This window comes from Xenia sp. Carnegie-2017, unplaced genomic scaffold, assembly GCF_021976095.1.
Source record: "Xenia sp. Carnegie-2017 unplaced genomic scaffold, XeniaSp_v1 HiC_scaffold_24, whole genome shotgun sequence".
NCBI classification, from domain to species: Eukaryota; Metazoa; Cnidaria; class Anthozoa; order Malacalcyonacea; family Xeniidae; genus Xenia; species Xenia sp. Carnegie-2017.
This window is the reverse complement of record NW_025813487.1, coordinates 17,008,918-17,032,587: the sequence shown is the minus strand read 5'-3', so window position 1 is coordinate 17,032,587 and position 23,670 is coordinate 17,008,918. Positions and strand designations below refer to the sequence as shown.

The 23,670-nt window shown below is 34.9% G+C and overlaps 1 protein-coding gene and 3 long non-coding RNA genes across 5 annotated transcripts in view; 2 read left to right on the top strand and 2 right to left on the bottom strand.

Annotated features, from left to right (window-relative positions):
- LOC124451379 (hemicentin-2-like) overlaps window positions 1–23,670 on the bottom strand; it is a 46,537-nt gene that overhangs the window by 6,162 nt on the left and 16,705 nt on the right. The window contains exons 11-22 of one of the 2 annotated variants that reach the window (XM_047001991.1): window positions 19,887–19,922; window positions 19,476–19,511; window positions 19,070–19,105; window positions 18,271–18,306; window positions 17,860–17,895; window positions 17,452–17,487; window positions 17,038–17,073; window positions 16,631–16,666; window positions 16,223–16,258; window positions 15,809–15,844; window positions 8,486–8,521; window positions 8,072–8,107 (exon numbers count right to left, since the gene is read on the bottom strand). In XM_047001991.1, the coding sequence (XP_046857947.1) occupies window positions 8,072–8,107; window positions 8,486–8,521; window positions 15,809–15,844; window positions 16,223–16,258; window positions 16,631–16,666; window positions 17,038–17,073; window positions 17,452–17,487; window positions 17,860–17,895; window positions 18,271–18,306; window positions 19,070–19,105; window positions 19,476–19,511; window positions 19,887–19,922 (432 nt within the window). Of the gene's footprint in view, window positions 1–8,071; window positions 8,108–8,485; window positions 8,522–15,808; window positions 15,845–16,222; window positions 16,259–16,630; window positions 16,667–17,037; window positions 17,074–17,451; window positions 17,488–17,859; window positions 17,896–18,270; window positions 18,307–19,069; window positions 19,106–19,475; window positions 19,512–19,886; window positions 19,923–22,980; window positions 23,513–23,670 lie in introns of those variants that run through there. The other variant, XM_047001992.1, reaches the window with a different exon arrangement.
- LOC124451398 lies at window positions 510–1,037 on the top strand. The gene is made up of 2 exons (XR_006950436.1): window positions 510–579; window positions 663–1,037. It is a non-coding gene; the product is annotated as an uncharacterized LOC124451398 (long non-coding RNA).
- LOC124451403 lies at window positions 3,453–9,527 on the top strand. Its single transcript, XR_006950441.1, has 3 exons — window positions 3,453–3,462; window positions 5,616–5,619; window positions 9,008–9,527. It is a non-coding gene; the product is annotated as an uncharacterized LOC124451403 (long non-coding RNA).
- On the bottom strand, window positions 3,930–6,077 carry LOC124451407. The gene is made up of 2 exons (XR_006950445.1): window positions 4,267–6,077; window positions 3,930–4,175 (listed from the first exon to the last, which is right to left on the bottom strand). It is a non-coding gene; the product is annotated as an uncharacterized LOC124451407 (long non-coding RNA).

Genomic DNA, 23,670 nt, shown 5'->3' with positions numbered 1-23,670 from the left:
TTGTATGAAATTTTATAGGTTGAACAAATTCTTCCCATTGATGAGCGTGGAACATATGCTGCATCTTTAGTATCTCCTACCACCAACATTACGTCATTACCTTGCGTCATCACTGGTATTTTTAATTACTATTGTTTAGTATAGACAACGTCATTCACCTTAATATATGGAGGATATCTGGGGAAGACGGGCGCTCACGTGGAACATTATCTACAATCGTAAATATTGAGGAAATCAACTTTTAATCTTTTAACATTCAACTTTGAGTATCTTTCCTTGAGGAGGGCATCAGGGGAAGAAGGGCGTTCACGAGGGATATTGTGGTACACAATCGTACCAATTAAGGAAATCAACTTTAAACGTTTACCTTTGAGTATATTTCCATGAGAGGGACATCTGGGGAAGAAGGGTGTTCACAGGGAATATTGTGGGACGATTGAGAGAAACTACTTTTTATATCTAACTTTGAGTATCTTTCCTTCACAAGGTTATCCTGTTCTATGAAATAAATTAGAGTTCAAACGACCAGACAGGGCAGCTAACAAAGATTCGTGGAATAAGTTTGTTATGGCTACAAAGGTAGAAGTATTTTTATACATTTCATACGGTATAACTTTATCAACTTTAATCTTTAATGTACAATCATTCCATATGTATCTCAGGTATCGCACAATCCTGAGTGCCAAGATGTGTTGCGCTTTCTCGGTCAGTACTGTGGTGTACCACAAAATCTTTCTTTCTCATTTGGATGAAAATTGTATTGTTTGCTGTGAAAACCGCCCTCGTGATCTCGGAGTGGATTATTTATTTGTATAAAGTACAAAAACATCACTTATCTAGTTCGTATATATGACTTCTGATAATAGCATTGTCGATATCATAAAATTTTAAATTATGTCCTTGAGTGGATAATCACTTAGATGACTGGAAAGGAAAACTTATCCAGTGATCTACCTTAGTTAAATTTATATAAACGTAATGTCAGTTTGAATGACTTATGATTAAAGGACAGTAAAATTACAGTATATAGTTTTAAATGAAGTTCTTTGTTTTGTTCTTAAGATCTCCTAAAGATGATTTAATTTAAATACTCTTCCTTAACTAACCATTATAATAACATAAAAATAAGACTAAATAATTTTTTACATCATACCCACGCAATCGCGATCATTCATTCTCAGAGAAGTTTACGGTTTTCTCCTTCATTTGACGTTTAGTTTTTTCATAATCTAAGAATGAAAGACCAAACTCTCTTTCCTTGACATTAGTTGACTTTTTAAAGAAAACACCTAAAAAATGTAACAACAGAAAAACAACAATATCGAAACGCGTTGACTTGAAGCACACCCTATTGGCAAAAATGAGAGAAAAATAGCAAATAATAAGTATTTAGATATATTTATTGAGCTAAACGAAAATTGTTCACATTTTTTTCATGTTTAGTTACGCATACATACAGTAAGAACATATAATAATCGAAAGTTTCTACTTGTGAATGAACATGAACTGATCCTTGTACAATCTCACGGAGAAGCCGCCAAACTGTATATGCGATTCATCGATATTTCTTTTGAACACATGTTCAGTAGACTCCGTGTTATTAATGGATTATTTTTGTATTGAAACCTCGTCCTCGCTAGAGCTTTTATCGTCGTCAACATGCTTGGAATCATTCGTGTTTTCACTGGTCCACGAGTCATCATTCAAAACTCTTGAGCGTACGCTAGGTGCTTCAACTACGTTCAATTTCATCAAGCTATATCTTCAATCTGGCGTCGTTGTTTCTCCTCTGTCATGCTGGATTTTGTTTCGATGTTTGAAGTTTCATTTTCAAGTATTTCTTCTACCTCAATGCACGAATTACAATATCTTTCATAAATATATCAGAGCATTGTTTTTGCACGAAATTTGCAGACACAAAGTTATGGAGAAGAAACAACTGAGAGAGTACTTTATCTGCACTTTTAGTGAAATCTACCTTCTTTGCTTTTATACAAATGAGTTTCTTTAACGTTAAAATGATAATTTTTTGTATTTTTATTACAACTGCTTCAAAAGAAATAATCTTAGCATTCTGAAATGGAAAGATATGCTTTCTTGCGTATTTCATCTTCCTATCCACCAGCCATCAATGTCAAATGTTCCAAACCATCAATTCTCAATTGAAGTGCATAATTTTCATGTAAATATAAAGAAGAGAATGGTAATCCACCTGTTATCACATGATGTCACATGGTACAAATGCAATGTAGTGGTCAGCTCAAAAAAGAACTAACCACTATCCCTTTTAAAAGTTGATAGAGAGAATTTCATGCAGAAGTAAAATAATTTGCAGAGTGCTGCTAAATATCGTATATGAATCCAAATGAGTGTGACGAATTTTCACAATGACCTTCAATGAAGGCATTGAAAAATGAGAATTGACAAACGGCTCAATTGGCAAGAACAACAATGAAATATGTTCTGTTATAACTTGCGTTACATTTTCATTCACAGTGGAGCTGGTTGTTGACATTTGAATTCTAATTTTGTTTAATTTTATTTTTGTAGCCGTTCAATATTTATTTTTGCCACAAATACATTTTAGCATCTTTACTCGATGTAAACACTGATATTGATCTTTCGATGACTTGAGATGAAGTATGGGGAAAAAATGAGCAAAAACAAGATCAAAGGTAAAGTATTTTTTCATGGTTATCTATTGTAGAACAATGTTTTTTTAAACTATTTCACAAAATTTGTTATATGTTTACTCAATAAAACGGATGTCTCTCGTCATCACATTATTACACATTGAGAGTGCACGAGTTTCATTTTGCACCAAGGAAAGAACAAATTTTCCATGTTTTAAGTAACTGCATCTAGGAAAATGTTCTTTGTACTTTTACCGCAGGTTCGTTGTGTTACCTGAAAATGATTGGTTTTAACAATTTTCTGGTATCATTATAGACACCAGTGTAGAGTAGATGTACAGAACAGTACATCATACATAAAACTAAGCAAATTACAAAATTCTCACATGGACCTGCAATAAAGACATCGACAGTGGAGAAAATGACAAATAACTAAGGTGCTAAGAACAATATATATTCCATTGTAACTTGCATTTTTGGTAATCAGCATTAGCGATGGTTAAATTGGAAACTCTACTCTCTCGTTTTTCTTTATTTTGTAGACGTCCTTTGTCTATTTCTACAAAAACATTCATTTGAGTACTTTCATCCGAAATAAACATCGACATTGATCTTTAGGGATATAAGGGATCGCAAAGGGATATGAGTTGAGTTGAACTGTTGAAGAACGGAAAGAAAAATGAGCAAAGGCAAGATCTAAGGTAAATTAACTGACGACTTTTTATCAGTTGATTATTTTTCGTTTTTATTGTCACATACCATACTACATTCATCTCAAAATAACACTTTCGTGTACTGTAGATTTATTTATTATCATTTAAGCACTGGTGTTGGGAATTTCATAATGGTCTCCTTTATAACTTCGGTCAACTGTGTTATTCTTACTTAGCAATGGTTGATAATTTTTATCTTCTTTATTCATTTTTGATACATCAAGTCCTTGATAAGTTGGGTCAATTATGTCATCCTTGCCTCCGTCATCCATATTTGATAAATCTATCTCTTGACAAGTTGTATTCGTCGTATTTGTCCTTGCGTCATATGACTGAGACATTTGACTTTTCTTAACTAACCATCGTTGACCATAACATAAAAATATCAAACAACAAAACAAAATCCCAAAAATAATTCCAGATATAAAAGAGATGGAGGTAACGAGCCAGTCCGTTTTACAATCAACAATGCTCGTGGTTGAGATTTTCATATCTAAAAAGAAAGCCAAAATATTCTTAGAAAACCATTTCGTCTGACAATTTAAACCACAAGATAATTAAAAATAATTTCAATACATAAAGTTATCTTTAAATGTTTGCACGTGTACGTCATGTGATATGGCACTGCCTAAAATGTTTGTCGCTTTACAAGTATAATTTCCAAAATCACAAGATTTAACGATGTCAAATGTGTAGGTGGAGCCTTTATAGACAAGTTTAGAGCGCTTTGAAAATATTTCAAAGTTTGGTTGTGGACGGCCTTCAGCAGTGCAGATTAACGTTGCTTTATGACCTCTTTGGAGAGTCAACCTAATGTTGGCAGGTCTATCTAAAACAAAATTGTAACAAATATGTTTCATATTTTTTATAATCATAAGCAATGACTGTCATATTACTGTATTGTACAATTTCGTACTTACAGTTGATAATCAACTAATGTGGCCTGGATACTGGACAAGTCAGTGCAGCAGACAGCCGGTCCCAAGCCCGGATAAACACAGAAGGTGGATGTCAGGAAGAGCATCCGGTCCTTAAAAGAACATGCCACATGATAATATGCCGGAGACAATCAGAAGAGAAGACAATGCTAGGGCATACCCCGTAAGCGATGCGCAGCGGCACTACTGTCTTGACGCTGTGAAAAGAATGCAAGCGAGACAGAACAGACAGAAGAACTTGAGAGTTGCGATCCTAAACATCGGGACGCTGACTGGAAAGAGCAGAGAAATAGCAGACATGATGAAGAGGAGGAGGATCGACATACTATGCTTACAAGAGACAAGATGGACTGGTGGGAAATCAGGAGGGAAGGCAAGAAACATCGGAGAGAGCTACAAGCTGTACTACAGCGGAGGGGGAAAGCCAAAGAATGGAGTGGCTATATGCCTGAGTGAGGAATGGCAAGATAAAGTGATAGAGACCCGGAGAAAGTCCGATAGAATCATAACTATGAAACTGGTAACACCTGACAAGACGTTCAACGTCGTGACTGCCTATGCACCTCAGCAAGGTTGTGAAGAAGAAAGAAGAAGAAGAAGACGAGAAACAGAGATTTTGGAACCAACTTGAAGAAGTGACCACCAATGTGAAGGAAACAGAACAGCTGATTGTGGCAGGAGATCTCATTGGGCACATCGGAAGAGAGAGAGTAGAGGGATTTGAGAGATGGCATGGAGGAAAGTCAATCGGAAGAAGAAATGAAGAAGGAGATAAGATCTTGGACTATGCAAGGAGCAAGGACCTCGCAGTGGTAAACACATTTTTCACACAGAGGGATGGAAACACCTACACGTACAATAGTGGCCTTAGCCAGACCGTGATAGATTTCATCATGATAAAGAGAGATGACCTAGGCGATGTTAAAAATTGTAAGGTTACCCCTGGTGAGGAAATTGCACTGCAGCATAGACTCGTTGTGATGGATTATAAGATCAAGAAGAGGAGAAGAATAAGAAGAGAGCGACCGAAGAAGATCAACTGGTGGAAACTACATAATGAGGAAGGAGATGAGCTGGAAAGTAAGATCACAGAAATGCTAATGGAACAAAGCATGGTGGGAGATTGGAAATGGAATGAAACATACCCCAATATACTAGAAGCAGCAAAGGAGACACTGGGAGTTAGTAGAGGTGGGAAATAGATAGAAAAAGAATCCTGGTGGTGGAATGAAGAAGTACAAGAGGCTGTGAAGAACAAGAAAGAAGCTTTTAAGAGATGGAAGAGATCTGGTTTGGAGGAAGACAGGGAGACTCTGAGAGAAATGAGCAAGATCAGTAAAGAAAAGTGTGCGATTGTTAGAGAGAAAGGCCAGGAACAACTATACAAGGATCTGGAGCAAAACGGACCGAAAAGAATCTACAAGTTAGCTAAAACTCGACAGAGAAGAGCAAAGGACATTGACAAGATCACTTTTGTCAAGAATGAGCAGGGAAAGATCGTGAGCGAAGATGAGAAAATCAAAGAGCGATGGAGGGAATATTTTGATAGACTTTTGAACACGAAGAACAACAGGAAAGAACTGGACCATCTTGAACCAGTCCATGGGCCAGTACCAGAGATTACGGAAGATGAAGTGAGAAGACAACTCAAGAAGATGAAGAACAATAAAGCAAGAGGACCGGATGAGCTCCCCATCGAACTAGTGAAGAAATTGGGAAACACAGGAACAGAGTGGATGACATCATGCTGCAGAGAAATAATGAAGACAGGAATACCAGAAGAATGGAGAACAAGCAGAATAGAGCCTCTTTACAAACAGAAAGGTGATCCCCTAAGCTGTGGAAACTATCGAGGCATTAAACTCCTCTGCCACTCACTGAAATTATTTGAGAGAGTGATAGAGGCGAGACTGAGAAAAATAGTGAAGATAAAGGACAACCAATATGGATTCCAACGCGGAAAATCAACCACTGAGCTGATGTTCTGTCTGCGGATGCTGCAAGAGAAGTATAGAGAATTCAACAAAGAGCTACATATGGTTTTCGTGGACCTTGAAAAGGCATATGATACAATCCCGAGGGAGCTACTATGGTACTGTCTAAGGAAGCGTCAAGTCCCGGAGGCCTATATTGAAGCCATCAAAGATATGTATAAGCGCTCTACCACTAGTGTCGCAACGAACGTTGGTGAGACTGAGAAAATTCAAGTAGAGGTCGGATTACATCAAGGCTCGGCACTAAGCCCCCTACTCTTTATTATCATTATGGATGTAATCTCGGACGACACGACAGAGGACACACCTTGGAGTATGCTGTTTGCAGATGATTTGGTCTTGTGTGATGAGAAGAGAGAACATCTGGAAGGAAGACTAGAAGATTGGAGAAGAATATTAGAAGATGTTGGCTTGAAAGTTAGTAGAGCCAAGACGGAGTACCTCCCACCGAGTAGCTGCATAGGAAACATCAAGCTAAGAGAATATGCTGGACCCGGAAATACAGATCTACCAAAGTGCGAGACATTTAACTACCTCGGGACCACCATCCATCAGGATGGCGGATGCAAGACTGAGGTTGAACTACGGATTAGCCGGGCATGGAATAAATGGAGGGAGTTAACGAGAGTGCTTTGTGATAAGAAGATGCCGAAGAAACTTTAGATCCTCATCTACAAAACGGTGATACGCCCAGTGCTTCTGTATGGGAATGAAACATGGCCTGTTACAGACTACCTAGCAGAGAAGATCAGTGAGATGAGAATGATATGCGAGATGAGAATGATACGCTATTGTCTTGGAGTCAGCCTAGAGGAGCACAGAACAAATGAAAGCATAAGAGAAGAAGCGAATGTCATGAGTATACTGAAATTGATGAGAAGAAAAAGACTGCAGTGGTTCGGACATGTGTGCCGGCGTGAAGAAGATGTAGACATTCGGAGAGTTTATGAGATGCAAGTGGAAGGGAGACGGAAACGAGGACGCCCAAAGTATCGGTGAAAGGATACCATCAGGAGAGACATGCAGCTATGTGGTGTCAAAGAAGAGGATACCCAAGACAGAGCAGCCTGGAGAAGTCTGATAGAACTGGGTCTCCGGCAAAGACCCGCTACCCGAGCAGGACACAGCGGAGAAAGGTGACCAAAGGTGACCAAAGTTGATAATCAACTCAACACTTTTTTCATCTTCAGCTTTCTCGTGTCTCTTTACTTCACATCGATACAGTCCTTTGTCTGATCGATCAACCTGAGGAATAGTTAATGTAGCCATTTCTTTCCCTGAAGCAAGCACTTGACTACCTTTATACCATGTGACATTAACAGGTGTATTAAAATTCCCTCCTTTACATTTATACGAGAGCGATTCATTTGAATTGAGAATTGTTGAATTAGAACAGTTGATAGATATTTTTCGAAAAACTGTGACAAAAATGAAAAAACTGTTTCACACAAAGAAAAAGATATCCATTCATGTACAGGCAGATCCCTCACTCAAACCTTCGATGAATACGTGTACGGATAAAGTCAAATAAATGTCCGACCCATTAATCAAAAACATTATTCAGCTAAAAAATTTAACTTGATACTCAATGATATATATTCTCACCTTTAAGAGGTAGGTTCACTTTTTGTGACAATTGGCTACCTAGAATATTGGTTGCTCTACAAGTGTAATCACCAACATTTTTTGTGGAGACTTCATTTAGTATTTGAGTTGGGAGTCAAGAGTATCAATAACAACACATGCCATGTATATTGGAAAATAATATGCGTAAAAGTATAGTCGGTAGTTACCTGTGTCGGTTGCTGATGGAGTAGTTGTGCTCATGCCTTGAGTAGGTAAAAAGAAAAATAGCTTTACAATCAAAGCTTTAAAAAACATTTGTTTAGTTGACTCGTTAAGAGGCTTTATCAAAAAACAAATGCACAATAACATTTCATTTAAATGCAAACAAGATGAATTTTATAACATTATTCAGCTAAAAAATTTAACTTGATACTCAATGATACATATTCTCATCTTTAAGAGGTAGGTTCACTTTTTGTGACAATTGGCTACCTAGATTATTGGTTGCTCTACAAGTGTAATCACCAACATTTTTTGTGGAGACTTCATGTATTATTTGAGTTGGGAGTCAAGAATATCAATAACAACACATGCCATGTATATTGGAAAATAATATGCGTAAAAGTATAGTCGGTAGTTACCTGTGTCATTTGCTGATGGAGTAGCTGTGCTCATGCCTTGAGTAGGTAAAAAGAAAAATAGCTTTACAATCAAAGTTTTAAAAAACATTTGTTTAGATGACTCATTAAGACGCTTTATCAAAAAACAAATGCACAATAACATTTCATTTAAATGCAAACAAGATGAATTTTATAACATTATTCAGCTACCTAGATTATTGGTTGCTCGACAAGTGTAATCACCAACATTTTTTGTGGAGACTTCATTTAAGACAAGTGTTGATCCATTGACAACACTTAAGCCATTGAGAAATATTTCATATCTTGGTGGTGGATTGCCTTTAGCAGTGCAGGTCAATGTTGCTTTATCACCTTCTCTCTGGAGAGTCAACTGAACATTGACCGGTTTATCTATACAATAAAACAATGTGAAAGACTAAATTATTTTCAAACTTTTCAACTAGTTACAGCGAAATGTTGGACAATGAACTATGCGTGAGAGAGTTGTGTAATGTAGCGAACGAGGTTTTGAGGGGCTCAAAGATGCCGAGTACATGGAGAAAGAGTCTAGTGGTCCCGCAGTACAAAGGAAAAGGAGCAACGACGGTATGTGGGAATTACAGGACTATTAAGCTGATGGAGCATGCGTTGAAGATAGTAGAGAGAGTGTTTGAAAGAAGGTTGAAGGAAGTTGTTCGGATGGGGGAAGAGCAGTATGGATTCATACCGGGGAGAGGAACGACGGATGCGTGTTTTGTGTTGAGGCAGCTGCAGGAGAAATTTTTGGAGAAGGACAGAGAATTGTATATGGTGTTTGTAGATTTGGAGAAGGCGTTTGATAGAATTCCGAGAAAGGTGATCGAGTACGCGCTGCGTAAGAAAGGTGTGACAGAGAATATGGTTCGGGCAGTTATGGAGACTTATGAAGGTGTAGAGGCGGTGGTTACGGAGGAAGGTGTTAGATCTGGTGTTTTGAGGTAAAGTTGGTGTTCATCAAGGTTCAGTCTTGTCGCCGTTACTGTTTGCTTGTGTGATGGATGTACTGACAGAGGAAGTGAGAAAAGAAGGATGCTGGTGTTTGTTGTATGCAGATGACATTGTCTTGGTGGCGGAGTCGAAGCAGAAAGTCATGGAATGGTACCGAGAATGGAAAACGGCAATAGAAGGGGACTGAAAGTGAATGAGGCAAAGACGAAGGGCATGAGATGCTCGAGGCAGGTGGAGGTGAAGGACAGTGATAAATGGCCATGTGGTGTGTGTGGGAAAAGAGTTGGAGTGAATTCGATAATGTGTGGAAATGCAGTAAGTGGGTTCATGAAAGATGTTCAGGTGTCCGTGGTGCATTGACAAGAGTAACTGATTTTGAGTGCGGGACGTGTCGAAGTGGTGGGCGAGTCGCGATTGAACGGTTTGAACTGGGTGACGTGAGTTTGGAAGGTGTATTGGAGTTTAAATATCTGGGCGACGTGTTAAATGATGGTGGAGGTGCGAGCAAGCGGTGAGGAACAGAGTTCAAGCAGCGTGGTGGAGTTTTAGAAGTTGTCGGGAATGTTGTGCGGAAAGTCGACTTCGTTGAAGCAGAAGGAGAATTGTACAAGGCATGTGTTAGAAGTGTTTTGGGATATGGAGCAGATTGTTGGGCGCCGAAAGCAGAGGACCTAAGAAGATTGGCGTCGACGGAAAGGATGATGTGTGGTGTAACGTTGATGGATAGGATTTGAAGTGAAGAGATTAGAGAAAGAGTTGGTTTTGAGTGTATCGAGAATTGGGTAAGGCGCCAGCGTTTGAGGTGGTTTGGGCATGTGGAAAGGAGGGAAGAAAGTGCTGAAATTCGTAGAACGTTGCATATGAATATTGATGGAGTCCACAAACAAGGTAGACCGAGAAAAAGATGGATGGATGCTGTGAACAGTGATATGAAGGCGATGGGTATAACGAGAGATATGGCGAGAGATAGAGACGTTTGGCGTGGAAAAATTCATGGACTGGTCAACCCCCTGGCGGGGATTAATACTGGCCGGTATACAAATGTTGTTTGTTTGTTGTTTGTTGTTTGTTCAACTAGTTACAGCATTTACATAAGCCTTAAAGTTTGATGAAAATTTGCTGACTAGCAAATTTTTTTTACAAGAGCAAAAGTTAACTTACAGTTAACAATCAATTCAATTGTTTTTTCTGCTTTTGATTTCTCATGACCCATTGCTTCACATTTATACTGGCCATTGTCAAAGCGATTTGCTTGCTCAATTTTTAATATTGCCATTTCTGTCCCTGAGGAAAGGACTCGAGGATCTTTATACCATTTGACTTCATTAACAGGTGGATTTCCATTTTTTGCATTACATTGGCAAGAAAAAGATGCACTTGCATTAAGAGTTGTTGTATCGGAACAGTTGACGTCAATTGTTGGTGGAACTGAAAGAAAAATGATTCACTGATAAGAAAAAATGTAAGAAAATTTTGAAAAATGAAGAAATTTTTTCAAAAACAGAGACAAAAATAAAAATCTTGAACTGAGTAGAGTCAGCAACAAAATGGCATCAACATTGTAATAGTCATATTTTTATGATGAAGAAAATAATGACTTTAGTTGAAATTTTGGTTGCCATGAAATAAGGGTTGACATTTCTATACTTCTGTTTAAAAAATAATAGTTTTTACAAACCAGCAATAAAGACATCAACTGTTGATGTTTCAGAGCCTGTTGTAATTGAAAACACATTTAAGGAATATGTTCCATTGTATGTTTCATTTACATTCCTCAATACCAAAGTGAAGGGTTTTATTATTCTAAAGTCTATGTTGAGCTCTTGAAATGTTTGTAATCCACCAGAATCTATTCTTGCCAGAACTTTTCTGCCATTGACACCACTGAAAATCCAACTCTTAAATGTAAACTCAGGCACCAGACCATTATACCTCCATGTTATCGATTTAGTTTCACCAGAGTTAAGAACAATTACCGAATCCTCTGAAGGAGGTTGAAGTTGAGCTGCAGTAAAACAAAATCATGAAAGTATCTACATGACTAGTTAAGCAATTGAAGACATTCAATCTTACCATCACTGAAAGCCAACCAAAAGACTGCAAAATATTTCAGGAAGAAACAGCTGAAGCAAGACATGACTGTCTGTCAAAATAAGATGGAAAAGTTGACTAAAACGCCCTTTATATTCCTAGTATAATACATTTTATACAATACACGCCACATCTATGGTCGCCAACGTTAAGGCGAAGTCTTGAATCGAACGTTTGTCAACACAAGTTTATCTAAATAGTTTATCTAAAGAATATAGCTCAACAACTCAACAAACTTACTTTAAATATGGACTAGCCCAAAATATGGAAGACGTATGCTCACAACAGAGTAGGTAAAACTAAGTATTTAATGGTAGCTTTTACTTCCGTTTACATAAAGGGAGAGGCCGTCATTCTTCTTATGAATTCAGCCTGGGCCACACTATCGTCTATATTGACGAAAACGAAAATTCGTGCACGAAATGCATGCCAGACAAGACGAAAAATTACAAGCATGTTTGCAAAGCCAAAACTTTTTTGGCCAATAAGCAAGCGGCATTTTTGACAGATTAGAAAAAATAGCGATCTCTAAAAGAAAAAGATTACTTCTTCTTAAGAAAAAGTTACTGCCTTTAAAGTTGAAAACAAGCAACAGCAAACGTCGATACTGGATTCATCCAATTAATAAACGAGAGCCGAACAATGAAAATAGACACATAAAATACTTGCGAATGACGACGACAAATTTTGACTACATTTTGGATTCAATTAGACCTCACATCACTAAAGTTGGCACACATCTTAGAAAGTCTATTAGCCCTGATTTATCAAAATCTCTTGCCACTCCGCCATGTTTGGGCACAAAGTCTAATATTATTAGCCAATAGTATGCGTTTTCGTTGACGAAAAAGGTCAAAAGTTTAATTCTTTTAACATGCACGAAAACGAAATTTTCGTCGAGTTTTCGTTCAAAATTTTCGTTGCGGCAGTTTTCGTTCTGATTTTCGTCGATATGGACGATAGTGTGGCCTAGGCTTTCCTTTCCACGCAACATGACAAAGAGATCACATTTCGTATATCAAATATGCAAAAATGCGGACGAACGGCTGACATATTAATAATTCATATCATCATATGGAAATACATAGTATAGCCCCAAGCTGGTGTTTGTAATCTTATTCATAACAGTATTGAAAGGAGTAATGTGATTGTTAAGTTCGATGTCTTCAGCATTGTCAACAGTTTTCAATGATATGCACCAAACAAAACAGCAAATAAATAAATTAATACAAATTTTAAAGGCCATTGTTCATATGTAGTTTATAAATTAAAGACATATTTGACGAACCAAAAGACTTATTCTAACTCAAGTTTCATGAGATTGTGTGATTGACAGAGTTCAAGAATTTTGTTTTATGGTCAGCGGGATTTGCTCTGGCTTCATAATTACAAATTGTAACTTCATGTCTGTGAGCCTAAAAGAACAAAACAAAAACTTTTGTCATAGTTTGTGTATATAGAGAATCAATATAATGATTAATTGGCATATATTGTAATTTACCTCTTGAAATTCACCCTTTAGACCAATATATGTAACTATGGTTGTTTCTGCACCATAATTTAAGGGGAAATACATTGACAAACATTGAGTACTTCAAAAATCTTGGCACTCTGTACATCAATTACAGTGTTAAATTTAAACCTTCAATAGTTGGTCAAAAAAGTGGTTAAAGTTGCTAAATTTACAAAGATTTTAACATGCTAAAATCTAGTAGTAGAACGAACTTTGTATAAAACAAATTCCGAAGAAGCAAGACATCTTGAGATTGCAAAATGTTCATCAAAACAAGACGAGAAGTGAACTGTAAATTTTCAAATTTATTTCAAAGCCATCCTTTCTGTCTTGTGCTTATAAGATGATTGTATGAAATTTTATAGGTTGAACAAATTCTTCCCATTGACGAGCGTGGAACACATGCTGCATCTTTAGTATCTCCTACCACCAACATTACGTCATTACCTTGCGTCATCACTGGTATGTTTAATTACTATTGTTTAGTATAGACAACGTCATTCACCTTAATATATGGAGGATATCTGGGGAAGACGGGCGCTCACGTGGAATATTATCTACAATCGTAACTATTGCGGAAATCAACTTTTAATCTTTTAACATCCAACTTTGAGTATCTTTCCTTGAGGAGGACATCTGGGGAACAAGGGCGTTCACAAGGGATATTGTGCTACACAATCGTACCATTTAAGGAAATCAACTTTAAACGTTTACCTTCGAGTATATTTCCATGAGAGGGACATCTGGGGAAGAAGGGTGTTCACAGGGGATCTTGTGGGACGATTGAGAAAAACTACTTTTTAAAGTCTAACTTTGAGTATTTTTCCTTCACAAGGTTATCCTGTTCTACGAAATAAATTAGAGTTCAAACGACCAGACAGGGCAGCTAACAAAGATTCGTGGAATAAGTTTGTTATGGCTACAAAGGTACATGTATTTTTATACATTTCATATGGTATAACTTTATCAACTTTAATCTTTAAACTACAATCATTCCATATGTATCTCAGGCATTGCACAATCCTGAGTGCCAAGATGTGTTGCGCTTTCTCGGTCAGTACTGTGGTGTACCACAAAATCTTTCTTTCTCATTTGGATAAAAATTGTATTGTTTGCTGTGAAAATTCCCTCGTGATCTCGGAGTGGATTATTTATTTGTATATAGTACAGAAACATCACTTATCTAGTTCGTATATATGACTACTGATAATGGCATTGTCGATATCATAAAGTTTTTAAATTGCGTCCTTGAGTGGATAATCACTTAGATGGCTGGAAAGGAAAACTTATCCAGTGATCTACCTTAGTTAAACTTATGTAAACGTAATCTCAGTTTGAATGACTTATGATTATAGGACTGTAAAATTACAGTATATAGTTTTAAATGAAGTTCTTTGTTTTGTTCTTATAATCTCCTAAAGAAGATTTAATTTACTCGCGACCGCACTCTCCCTGCGTACCCCGAGCAAAGCTTATCGCAGGTGATCTCGGGGTCTGATGGGCGGAAGCTTGCTATTGCATCTCCCAAGTAGGATAGCGTGGAGGGGCCAAAATCTCCTACCGAAACGTTAACATGCGGCGTTCTAGTGACTTACGCTTAAAAAGGTATCGGGAAGCATGGACCGAAAACGGGTTTTTTTGCTTTCGAATTTTATCTTTTTGTTTACACGCAAACCATCAAAGGGCTTGAAAAGAAAATGAGTGAAGACAAGAGGGAAGGTGAAATAGTTAGTGGTGTTTATCGAATGAAAAAACAATTTAAAATATTTCACAAAATTTTTTATGTTAACATTAACTCAACAAAACTTGTGTCTTAGGATTTCTTGCGTATTCAAAACTGTTTTTTTGGTCGGATGTGCATGATTTTTAAAATCAATTAAAATGAAAATTTGAAAAGTTTCAAATCATGGTTTATTCAAGGATTGGTAATTGTTTTCGGGATGTCTGACTTTATTCAGCTCCTGATATTGATTATCGCCATCATTATTCTTCCTCAACGATTCATATTTATCTCGGTCGTCTCTTTTTGATAGATCTAGTTCCTCATAAGTTGTATTCACTGTATTTGAATACAAGACTGAACTGTTACAAAAATTCTTTCTTTGTCAGAATTATCAAACCCTGGAATAATCTTCCTAATAATTTATTTAATTTTTGTGACAGCCCTAACGTTCGAGAGTTTAAATCAAAATTGAAGAAACACATGAATATTTATTGAATCGTCAGTTAATAATTGATATTTAGCTGTTTCTTATTTGACATTTTTTTTATTTATTTATTATTTACTATTTTTTTTTTATTTATTATTAGCTAGTTCTGTAAGATTTTTTACATAAATAGGAGACCCTTGATATAGGGCTAACCTCTGGGTTTCCTTTTTCTTAATAATGATGTATTTACATGTTGTTCTGAAATAAAGTATTGTAAAAAAAAAAATGACTCATTAAGAGGCTTTATCAAAAAACAAATGCACAATAACGTTTCATTTAAATGCAAACAAGATGAATTTTATAACATTATTCAGCTAAAAAAATTAACTTGATACTCAATGATATATATTCTCACTTTTAAGAGGTAGGTTCACTTTTTGTGACAATTGCCTACCTAGATTATTGGTGGCTTGACAAGTGTAATCACCAACATTTTTTGTGGAGACTTCATTTATTATTTGAGTAGGGAGTCAAGAATATCAATAACAACACATGCCATGTATATTGGAAAATAATATGCGTAAAAGTATAGTCGGTAGTTACCTGTGTCGGTTGCTGATGAAGTAGTTGTGCTCATGCCTTGAGTAGGTAAAAAGAAAAATAGCTTTACAATCAAAGTTTTAAAAAACATTTGTTTAGATGACTCATTAAGAGGCTTTATCAAAAAACAAATGCACAATAACATTTCATTTAAATGCAAACAAGATGAATTTTATAACATTATTCAGCTAAAAAAATTAACTTGATACTCAATGATATATATTCTCACTTTTAAGAGGTAGGTTCACTTTTTGTGACAATTGGCTACCTAGATTATTGGTGGCTCGACAAGTGTAATCACCAACATTTTTTGTGGAGACTTCATTTATTATTTGAGTTGGGAGTCAAGAATATCAATAACAACACATGCCATGTATATTGGAAAATAATATGCGTAAAAGTATAGTCGGTAGTTACCTGTGTCGGTTGCTGATGAAGTAGTTGTGCTCATGCCTTGAGTAGGTAAAAAGAAAAATAGCTTTACAATCAAAGTTTTAAAAAACATTTGTTTAGATGACTCATTAAGAGGCTTTATCAAAAAACAAATGCACAATAACATTTCATTTAAATGCAAACAAGATGAATTTTATAACATTATTCAGCTAAAAATTAACTTGATACTCAATGATATATATTCTCACTTTTAAGAGGTAGGTTCACTTTTGTGACAATTGGCTACCTAGATTATTGGTGGCTCAACAAGTGTAATCACCAACATTTTTGTGGAGACTTCATTTATTATTTGAGTTGGGAGTCAAGAATATCAATAACAACACATGCCATGTATATTGGAAAATAATATGTAAAAGTATAGTCGGTAGTTACCTGTGTCGGTTGCTGATGAAGTAGTTGTGCTCATGCCTTGAGTAGGTAAAAGAAAAATAGCTTTACAATCAAAGTTTTAAAAACATTTGTTTAGATGACTCATTAAGAGGCTTTATCAAAAACAAATGCACAATAACATTTCATTTAAATGCAAACAAGATGAATTTTATAACATTATTCAGCTAAAAAATTAACTTGATACTCAATGATATATATTCTCACTTTTAAGAGGTAGGTTCACTTTTGTGACAATTGGCTACCTAGATTATTGGTGGCTTGACAAGTGTAATCACCAACATTTTTTGTGGAGACTTCATTTATTATTTGAGTTGGGAGTCAAGAATATCAATAACAACACATGCCATGTATATTGGAAAATAATATGTAAAAGTATAGTCGGTAGTTACCTGTGTCGGTTGCTGATGAAGTAGTTGTGCTCATGCCTTGAGTAGGTAAAAAGAAAAATAGCTTTACAATCAAAGTTTTAAAAAACATTTGTTTAGATGACTCATTAAGAGGCTTTATCAAAAAACAAATGCACAATAACATTTCATTTAAATGCAAACAAGATGAATTTTATAACATTATTCAGCTAAAAAAATTAACTTGATACTCAATGATATATATTGTCACTTTTAAGAGGTAGGTTCATTTTTTGTGACAATTGGCTACCTAGATTATTGGTGGCTTGACAAGTGTAATCACCAACATTTTTTGTGGAGACTTCATTTATTATTTGAGTTGGGAGTCAAGAATATCAATAACAACACATGCCATGTATATTGGAAAATAATATGCGTAAAAGTATAGTCGGTAGTTACCTGTGTCGGTTGCTGATGAAGTAGTTGTGCTCATGCCTTGAGTAGGTAAAAAGAAAAATAGCTTTACAATCAAAGTTTTAAAAAACATTTGTTTAGATGACTCATTAAGAGGCTTTATCAAAAAACAAATGCACAATAACATTTCATTTAAATGCAAACAAGATGAATTTTATAACATTATTCAGCTAAAAATTAACTTGATACTCAATGATATATATTCTCACTTTTAAGAGGTAGGTTCACTTTTTGTGACAATTGCCTACCTAGATTATTGGTGGCTTGACAAGTGTAATCACCAACATTTTTTGTGGAGACTTCATTTATTATTTGAGTTGGGAGTCAAGAATATCAATAACAACACATGCCATGTATATTGGAAAATAATATGAAAGTATAGTCGGTAGTTACCTGTGTCGGTTGCTGATGAAGTAGTTGTGCTCATGCCTTGAGTAGGTAAAAGAAAAATAGCTTTACAATCAAAGTTTTAAAAACATTTGTTTAGATGACTCATTAAGGGGCTTTATCAAAAAACAAATGCACAATAACATTTCATTTAAATGCAAACAAGATGAATTTTATAACATTATTCAGCTAAAAAATTAACTTGATACTCAATGATATATATTCTCACTTTTAAGAGGTAGGTTCACTTTTTGTGACAATTGGCTACCTAGATTATTGGTGGCTCGACAAGTGTAATCACCAACATTTTTTGTGGAGACTTCATTTATTATTTGAGTTGGGAGTCAAGAATATCAATAACAACACATGCCATGTATATTGGAAAATAATATGCGTAAAAGTATAGTCGGTAGTTACCTGTGTCGGTTGCTGATGAAGTAGTTGTGCTCATGCCTTGAGTAGGTAAAAAGAAAAATAGCTTTACAATCAAAGTTTTAAAAAACATTTGTTTAGATGACTCATTAAGAGGCTTTATCAAAAAACAAATGCACAATAACATTTCATTTAAATGCAAACAAGATGAATTTTATAACATTATTCAGCTAAAAAATTAACTTGATACTCAATGATATTTATTCTCACTTTTAAGAGGTAGGTTCACTTTTGTGACAATTGGCTACCTAGATTATTGGTGGCTTGACAAGTGTAATCACCAACATTTTTGTGGAGACTTCATTTATTATTTGAGTTGGGAGTCAAGAATATCAATAACAACACATGCCATGTATATTGGAAAATAATATATAAAAGTATAGTCGGTAGTTACCTGTGTCGGTTGCTGATGATGCTCAGTAGTTAAAAGAAAATAGCTTTACAATCAAAGTTTTAAAAACATTTGTTTAGATGACTCATTAAGAGGCTTTATCAAAAACAAATGCACAATAACATTTCATTTAAATGCAAACAAGATGAATTTTATAACATTATTCAGCTAAAAATTAACTTGATACTCAATGATATATATTGTCACTTTTAAGAGGTAGGTTCATTTTTTGTGACAATTGGCTACCTAGATTATTGGTGGCTTGACAAGTGTAATCACCAACATTTTTTGTGGAGACTTCATTTATTATTTGAGTTGGGAGTCAAGAATATCAATAACAACACATGCCATGTATATTGGAAAATAATATGTAAAAGTATAGTCGGTAGTTACCTGTGTCGGTTGCTGATGAAGTAGTTGTGCTCATGCCTTGAGTAGGTAAAAGAAAAATAGCTTTACAATCAAAGTTTTAAAAACATTTGTTTAGATGACTCATTAAGAGGCTTTATCAAAAACAAATGCACAATAACATTTCATTTAAATGCAAACAAGATGAATTTTATAACATTATTCAGCTAAAAAATTAACTTGATACTCAATGATATATATTCTCACTTTTAAGAGGTAGGTTCACTTTTGTGACAATTGGCTACCTAGATTATTGGTGGCTTGACAAGTGTAATCACCAACATTTTTGTGGAGACTTCATTTATTATTTGAGTTGGAGTCAAGAATATCAATAACAACACATGCCATGTATATTGGAAAATAATATCGTAAAAGTATAGTCGGTAGTTACCTGTGTCGGTTGCTGATGAAGTAGTTGTGCTCATGCCTTGAGTAGGTAAAAGAAAATAGCTTTACAATCAAAGTTTTAAAAACATTTGTTTAGATGACTCATTAAGAGGCTTTATCAAAAAACAAATGCACAATAACATTTCATTTAAATGCAAACAAGATGAATTTTATAACATTATTCAGCTAAAAAATTTAACTCGATACTCAATGATATATATTGTCACTTTTAAGAGGTAGGTTCACTTTTTGTGACAATTGGCTACCTAGATTATTGGTGGCTTGACAAGTGTAATCACCAACATTTTTTGTGGAGACTTCATTTATTATTTGAGTTGGGAGTCAAGAATATCAATACCAACACATGCCATGTATATTGGAAAATAATATGCGTAAAAGTATAGTCGGTAGTTAACTGTGTCGGTTGCTGATGGAGTAGTTGTGCTCATGCCTTGAGTAGGTATAAAGAAAAATAGCTTTACAATCAAAGTTTTAAAAAACATTTGTTTAGATGATTCATTAAGAGGCTTTATCAAAAAACAAATGCACAATAACATTTCATTTAAATGCAAACAAGATGAATTTCATAACATTATTCAGCTAAAAAATTTAACTTGATACGCAATGATACATATTCTCACCTTTAAAAGGAAGGTTAACTTTTTGTGACAATTGGCTACCTAGATTATTGGTTGCTTGACAAGTGTAATCACCAACATCTTTTGTGGAGACTTCATTTATGACAAGTGTCGATCCATTGACAACACTTAAGCCATTGAGAAATATTTCAAATTGTGGTCGAGGATTGCCTTCAGCAGTGCAGGTCAATGTTGCTTTATCACCTTCTCTTTGAAGAATCAACTGAACATTGACCGGTTTATCTATACAATAAAACAATATACAAGACTAAATTATTTTCAAACTTTTCAACAATTTACAGCATTTACATAAGCCTTTAAGTTTGATTGAAATTTGCTGACTAGCAAATTTTTTTTACAAGATCAAAAGTTAACTTACAGTTAACAATCAATTCAACTGTTTTTTCTGCTTTTGATTTCTCATGACCCATAGCTTCACATCTGTACTGGCCATTGTCAAAGCGATTTGCCTGCTCAATTTTTAATATTGCCATTTCTGTCCCTGATGTAAGGACTCGAGTACCTTTATACCATGTGACAGCATTAACAGGTGGATTTCCATTTTTTGCATTACATTGGCAAGAAAAAGATGCATTTGCATTAAGAGTTGTTGTATCGGAACAGTTGACATCAATTGTTGGTGGAACTGAAAGAAAAATAATTCACTGATCAGATAAAATGTAAGAATATTTTGAAAAATGAAGAAATTTTTCAAAAACAGAGGCAAAAATAAAAATCTTGAACTGAGTAGAGTCAGCAACAAAATGACATCATCATTGTAATGGTTATATTTTTATGACGAAGAAAAAAATGACTTTAGTTGAAATTTTGGTTGCCATGAAATAAGGGTTGTCATTTCTATACTGCTGTTTAAAAAATAATAGTTTTTACAAACCAGCAATTAAGACATCAACTGTTGATGTTTCAGAGCCTGATGTACTTGAAAACACAACTAAGGAATATGTTCCATTGTATGTTTCATTTACATTCCTCAATACCAAAGTGAAGGGTTCTATTATTCTAAAGTCTATGTTGAGCTCTTGAAATGTTTTTAATCCACCAGAATCTATTGTTGCCAGTTCTTTTCTGCCATCGACACCAACAAAAGACCAACTCTTAAAATTAAACTCAGGCACCACACCATTATACCTCCATGTTATTGATTTAGTTTCACCAGAGTTAAGAACAATTACCGAACCATCTGAAGGAGGTTGAAGTTGAGCTGCAGTAAAACAAAACCATGAAAGCATCTACATGACTAGTTAACCAATTAAAGGCATTCAATCTTACCATCACTGAAAGAAAACCAAAAGACTGCAAAATATATCAGAAAGAAACAGCTGGAGCAAGACATGACTGACTGTCAAAATAAGATGGGAAAGTTGACTTAAACGGGCTTTATATTCCAAGTATAATACATTTTATATAATACACGCCACATCTATAGTCGCCATAGTTAAGGCGACGTCTCGAATCGAAAGTTTATCAACAAAAGTTTATCTAAAGAATATAGCTCAACAACACAACAAACTTACTTTAAATATGAACTACCCCAAAATATGGAAGACGTATGTTCGCAGCAGCGTGATAAAAACTAAGTATTTAATGATAGCTTTTACTTCCGTTTACATCAAGGGAGAGGCCGTCTTTCTTCTTATGAATTCCTAACCACGCAACAAGACTAAGAGATTACATTTCGTACATCAACTATGCAAAAAGGCGGACGAACGGCTGGCATATTAATAATTCATCATCTTCCATACATAGTATAGCTCGAAGCTGGTGTTTGTAATCTTATTCATAACAGTATTGAAAAAAGTAATGAGAATGTTAAGTGTGATGTCTTCAGCATTATCAACAGTTTTCAGTAATATGCACCAAACAAATAAAACAGCTAATAAATAAATTAATATAAATTTTAAAGGCCATTGTTCATATTTAGTTTATAAATTAAAGACATATTTGACGAACCAAAGGACTTATTCTAACTCAGATTTCATGAGATTGTGTGATTGACAGAGTTCAAGAACGTTGTTTTATGGTCAGCAGGATTTGCTCTGGTTTCATAATTACAAATTGTAACTTCATGTCTGTGAGCCTAAAAGAACAAAACAAAAACGTTCGTCATTGTTTGTGTATATAGAGGATCAATATAATGATTAATTGGCATATATTGTAATTTACCTCTTGAAATTCACCCTTTAGACCAATATATGTAACTATGGTTGTTTCTGCACCATAATTTAAGGGGAAATACATTGATAAACATTGAACACTTGAAAATCTTGGCACTCTGTACATCAATTACAGTGTTACATTTAAACCTTCAATAGTTGGTCAAAAAAGTGGTTAAATTGGCTAAATTCACAAAGATTTAAACATGCTAAAATCTAGTAGTAGAACTGACTTTGTATAAAACAAATTCCGAAGAAGCAAGACATCTTGAGATTGCAAAATATGCATCAAAACAAGATGAGAAGTGAACTGTAAATTTTCGACTTTATTTCAAAGCCATCCTTTCTGTCTTGTGCTAATAAGATCATTGTATGAAATTTTATTAAACGTAATGTCAGTTTGAATGACTTATGATTAAACGTAAGTTAAATTTATATAAACGTAATGTCAGTTTGAATGACTTATGATTAAAGGACTGTAAAATTACAGTATACAGTTTTAAATGAAGTTCTTTGTTTTGCTCTTACGATCTCCTAAAGAAGATTTAATTTACTCGCGACCGCACTCTCCCTTACACTCAAGAAGGTATCGGGAAGCATGGACCGAAAACAGGGTTTTTTTGCTTTTAAATTTTCTCTTTTTGTTTACACGCAAACCATCCAAGGGCTTGAAAAGAAAATGAGTAAAAACAAGAGGGAAGGTGAAATAGTTCGTCATGTTTATCGAATGAAAAAAACAATTTAAATATTTCACAAAATTTTTTTATGTTAACATTAACTCAACAAAACTTGTGTCTTTGGATTTCTTGCGTATTCAAAACTGTTTTTTTTGGTCGGATGTGCATGATTTTTAAAATCAATTAAAATGAAAATTTGAAAAGTTTCAAATCATGGTTTATTCAAGGATTGGTAATTGTTTTCGGGATCTCTGACTTTATTCAGCTCCTGATATTGATTATCGTCATCATTATTCTTCCTCAACGATTCATATTTATCTCCGTCGTCTCTTTTTGATAGATCTAGTTCTTCATAAGTTGTATTCACTGTATTTGTCCTTCCATCATGTGACTGAGACATTTGACTTTTCTTAACTAACCATCGTCGACCATAACATAAAAATATCAAACAACAAAACAAAATCCCAAAAATAATTCCAGATATAAAAGAGATGGAGGTAACAAGCCAGTCCGTTTTACAATCAACAATGCTTGTGGTTGAGATTTTCATATCTAAAAAGAAAGCCAAAATATTCTTAGAAAACCATTTCGTCTGACAATTTAAGCCACAAGATAATTATAAAAATAATCTCAATACATAAAGTTATCTTTAAATGTCTGCACGTGTACGTCATGTGATATAGCACTGCCTAAAATGTTTGTCGCTTTCG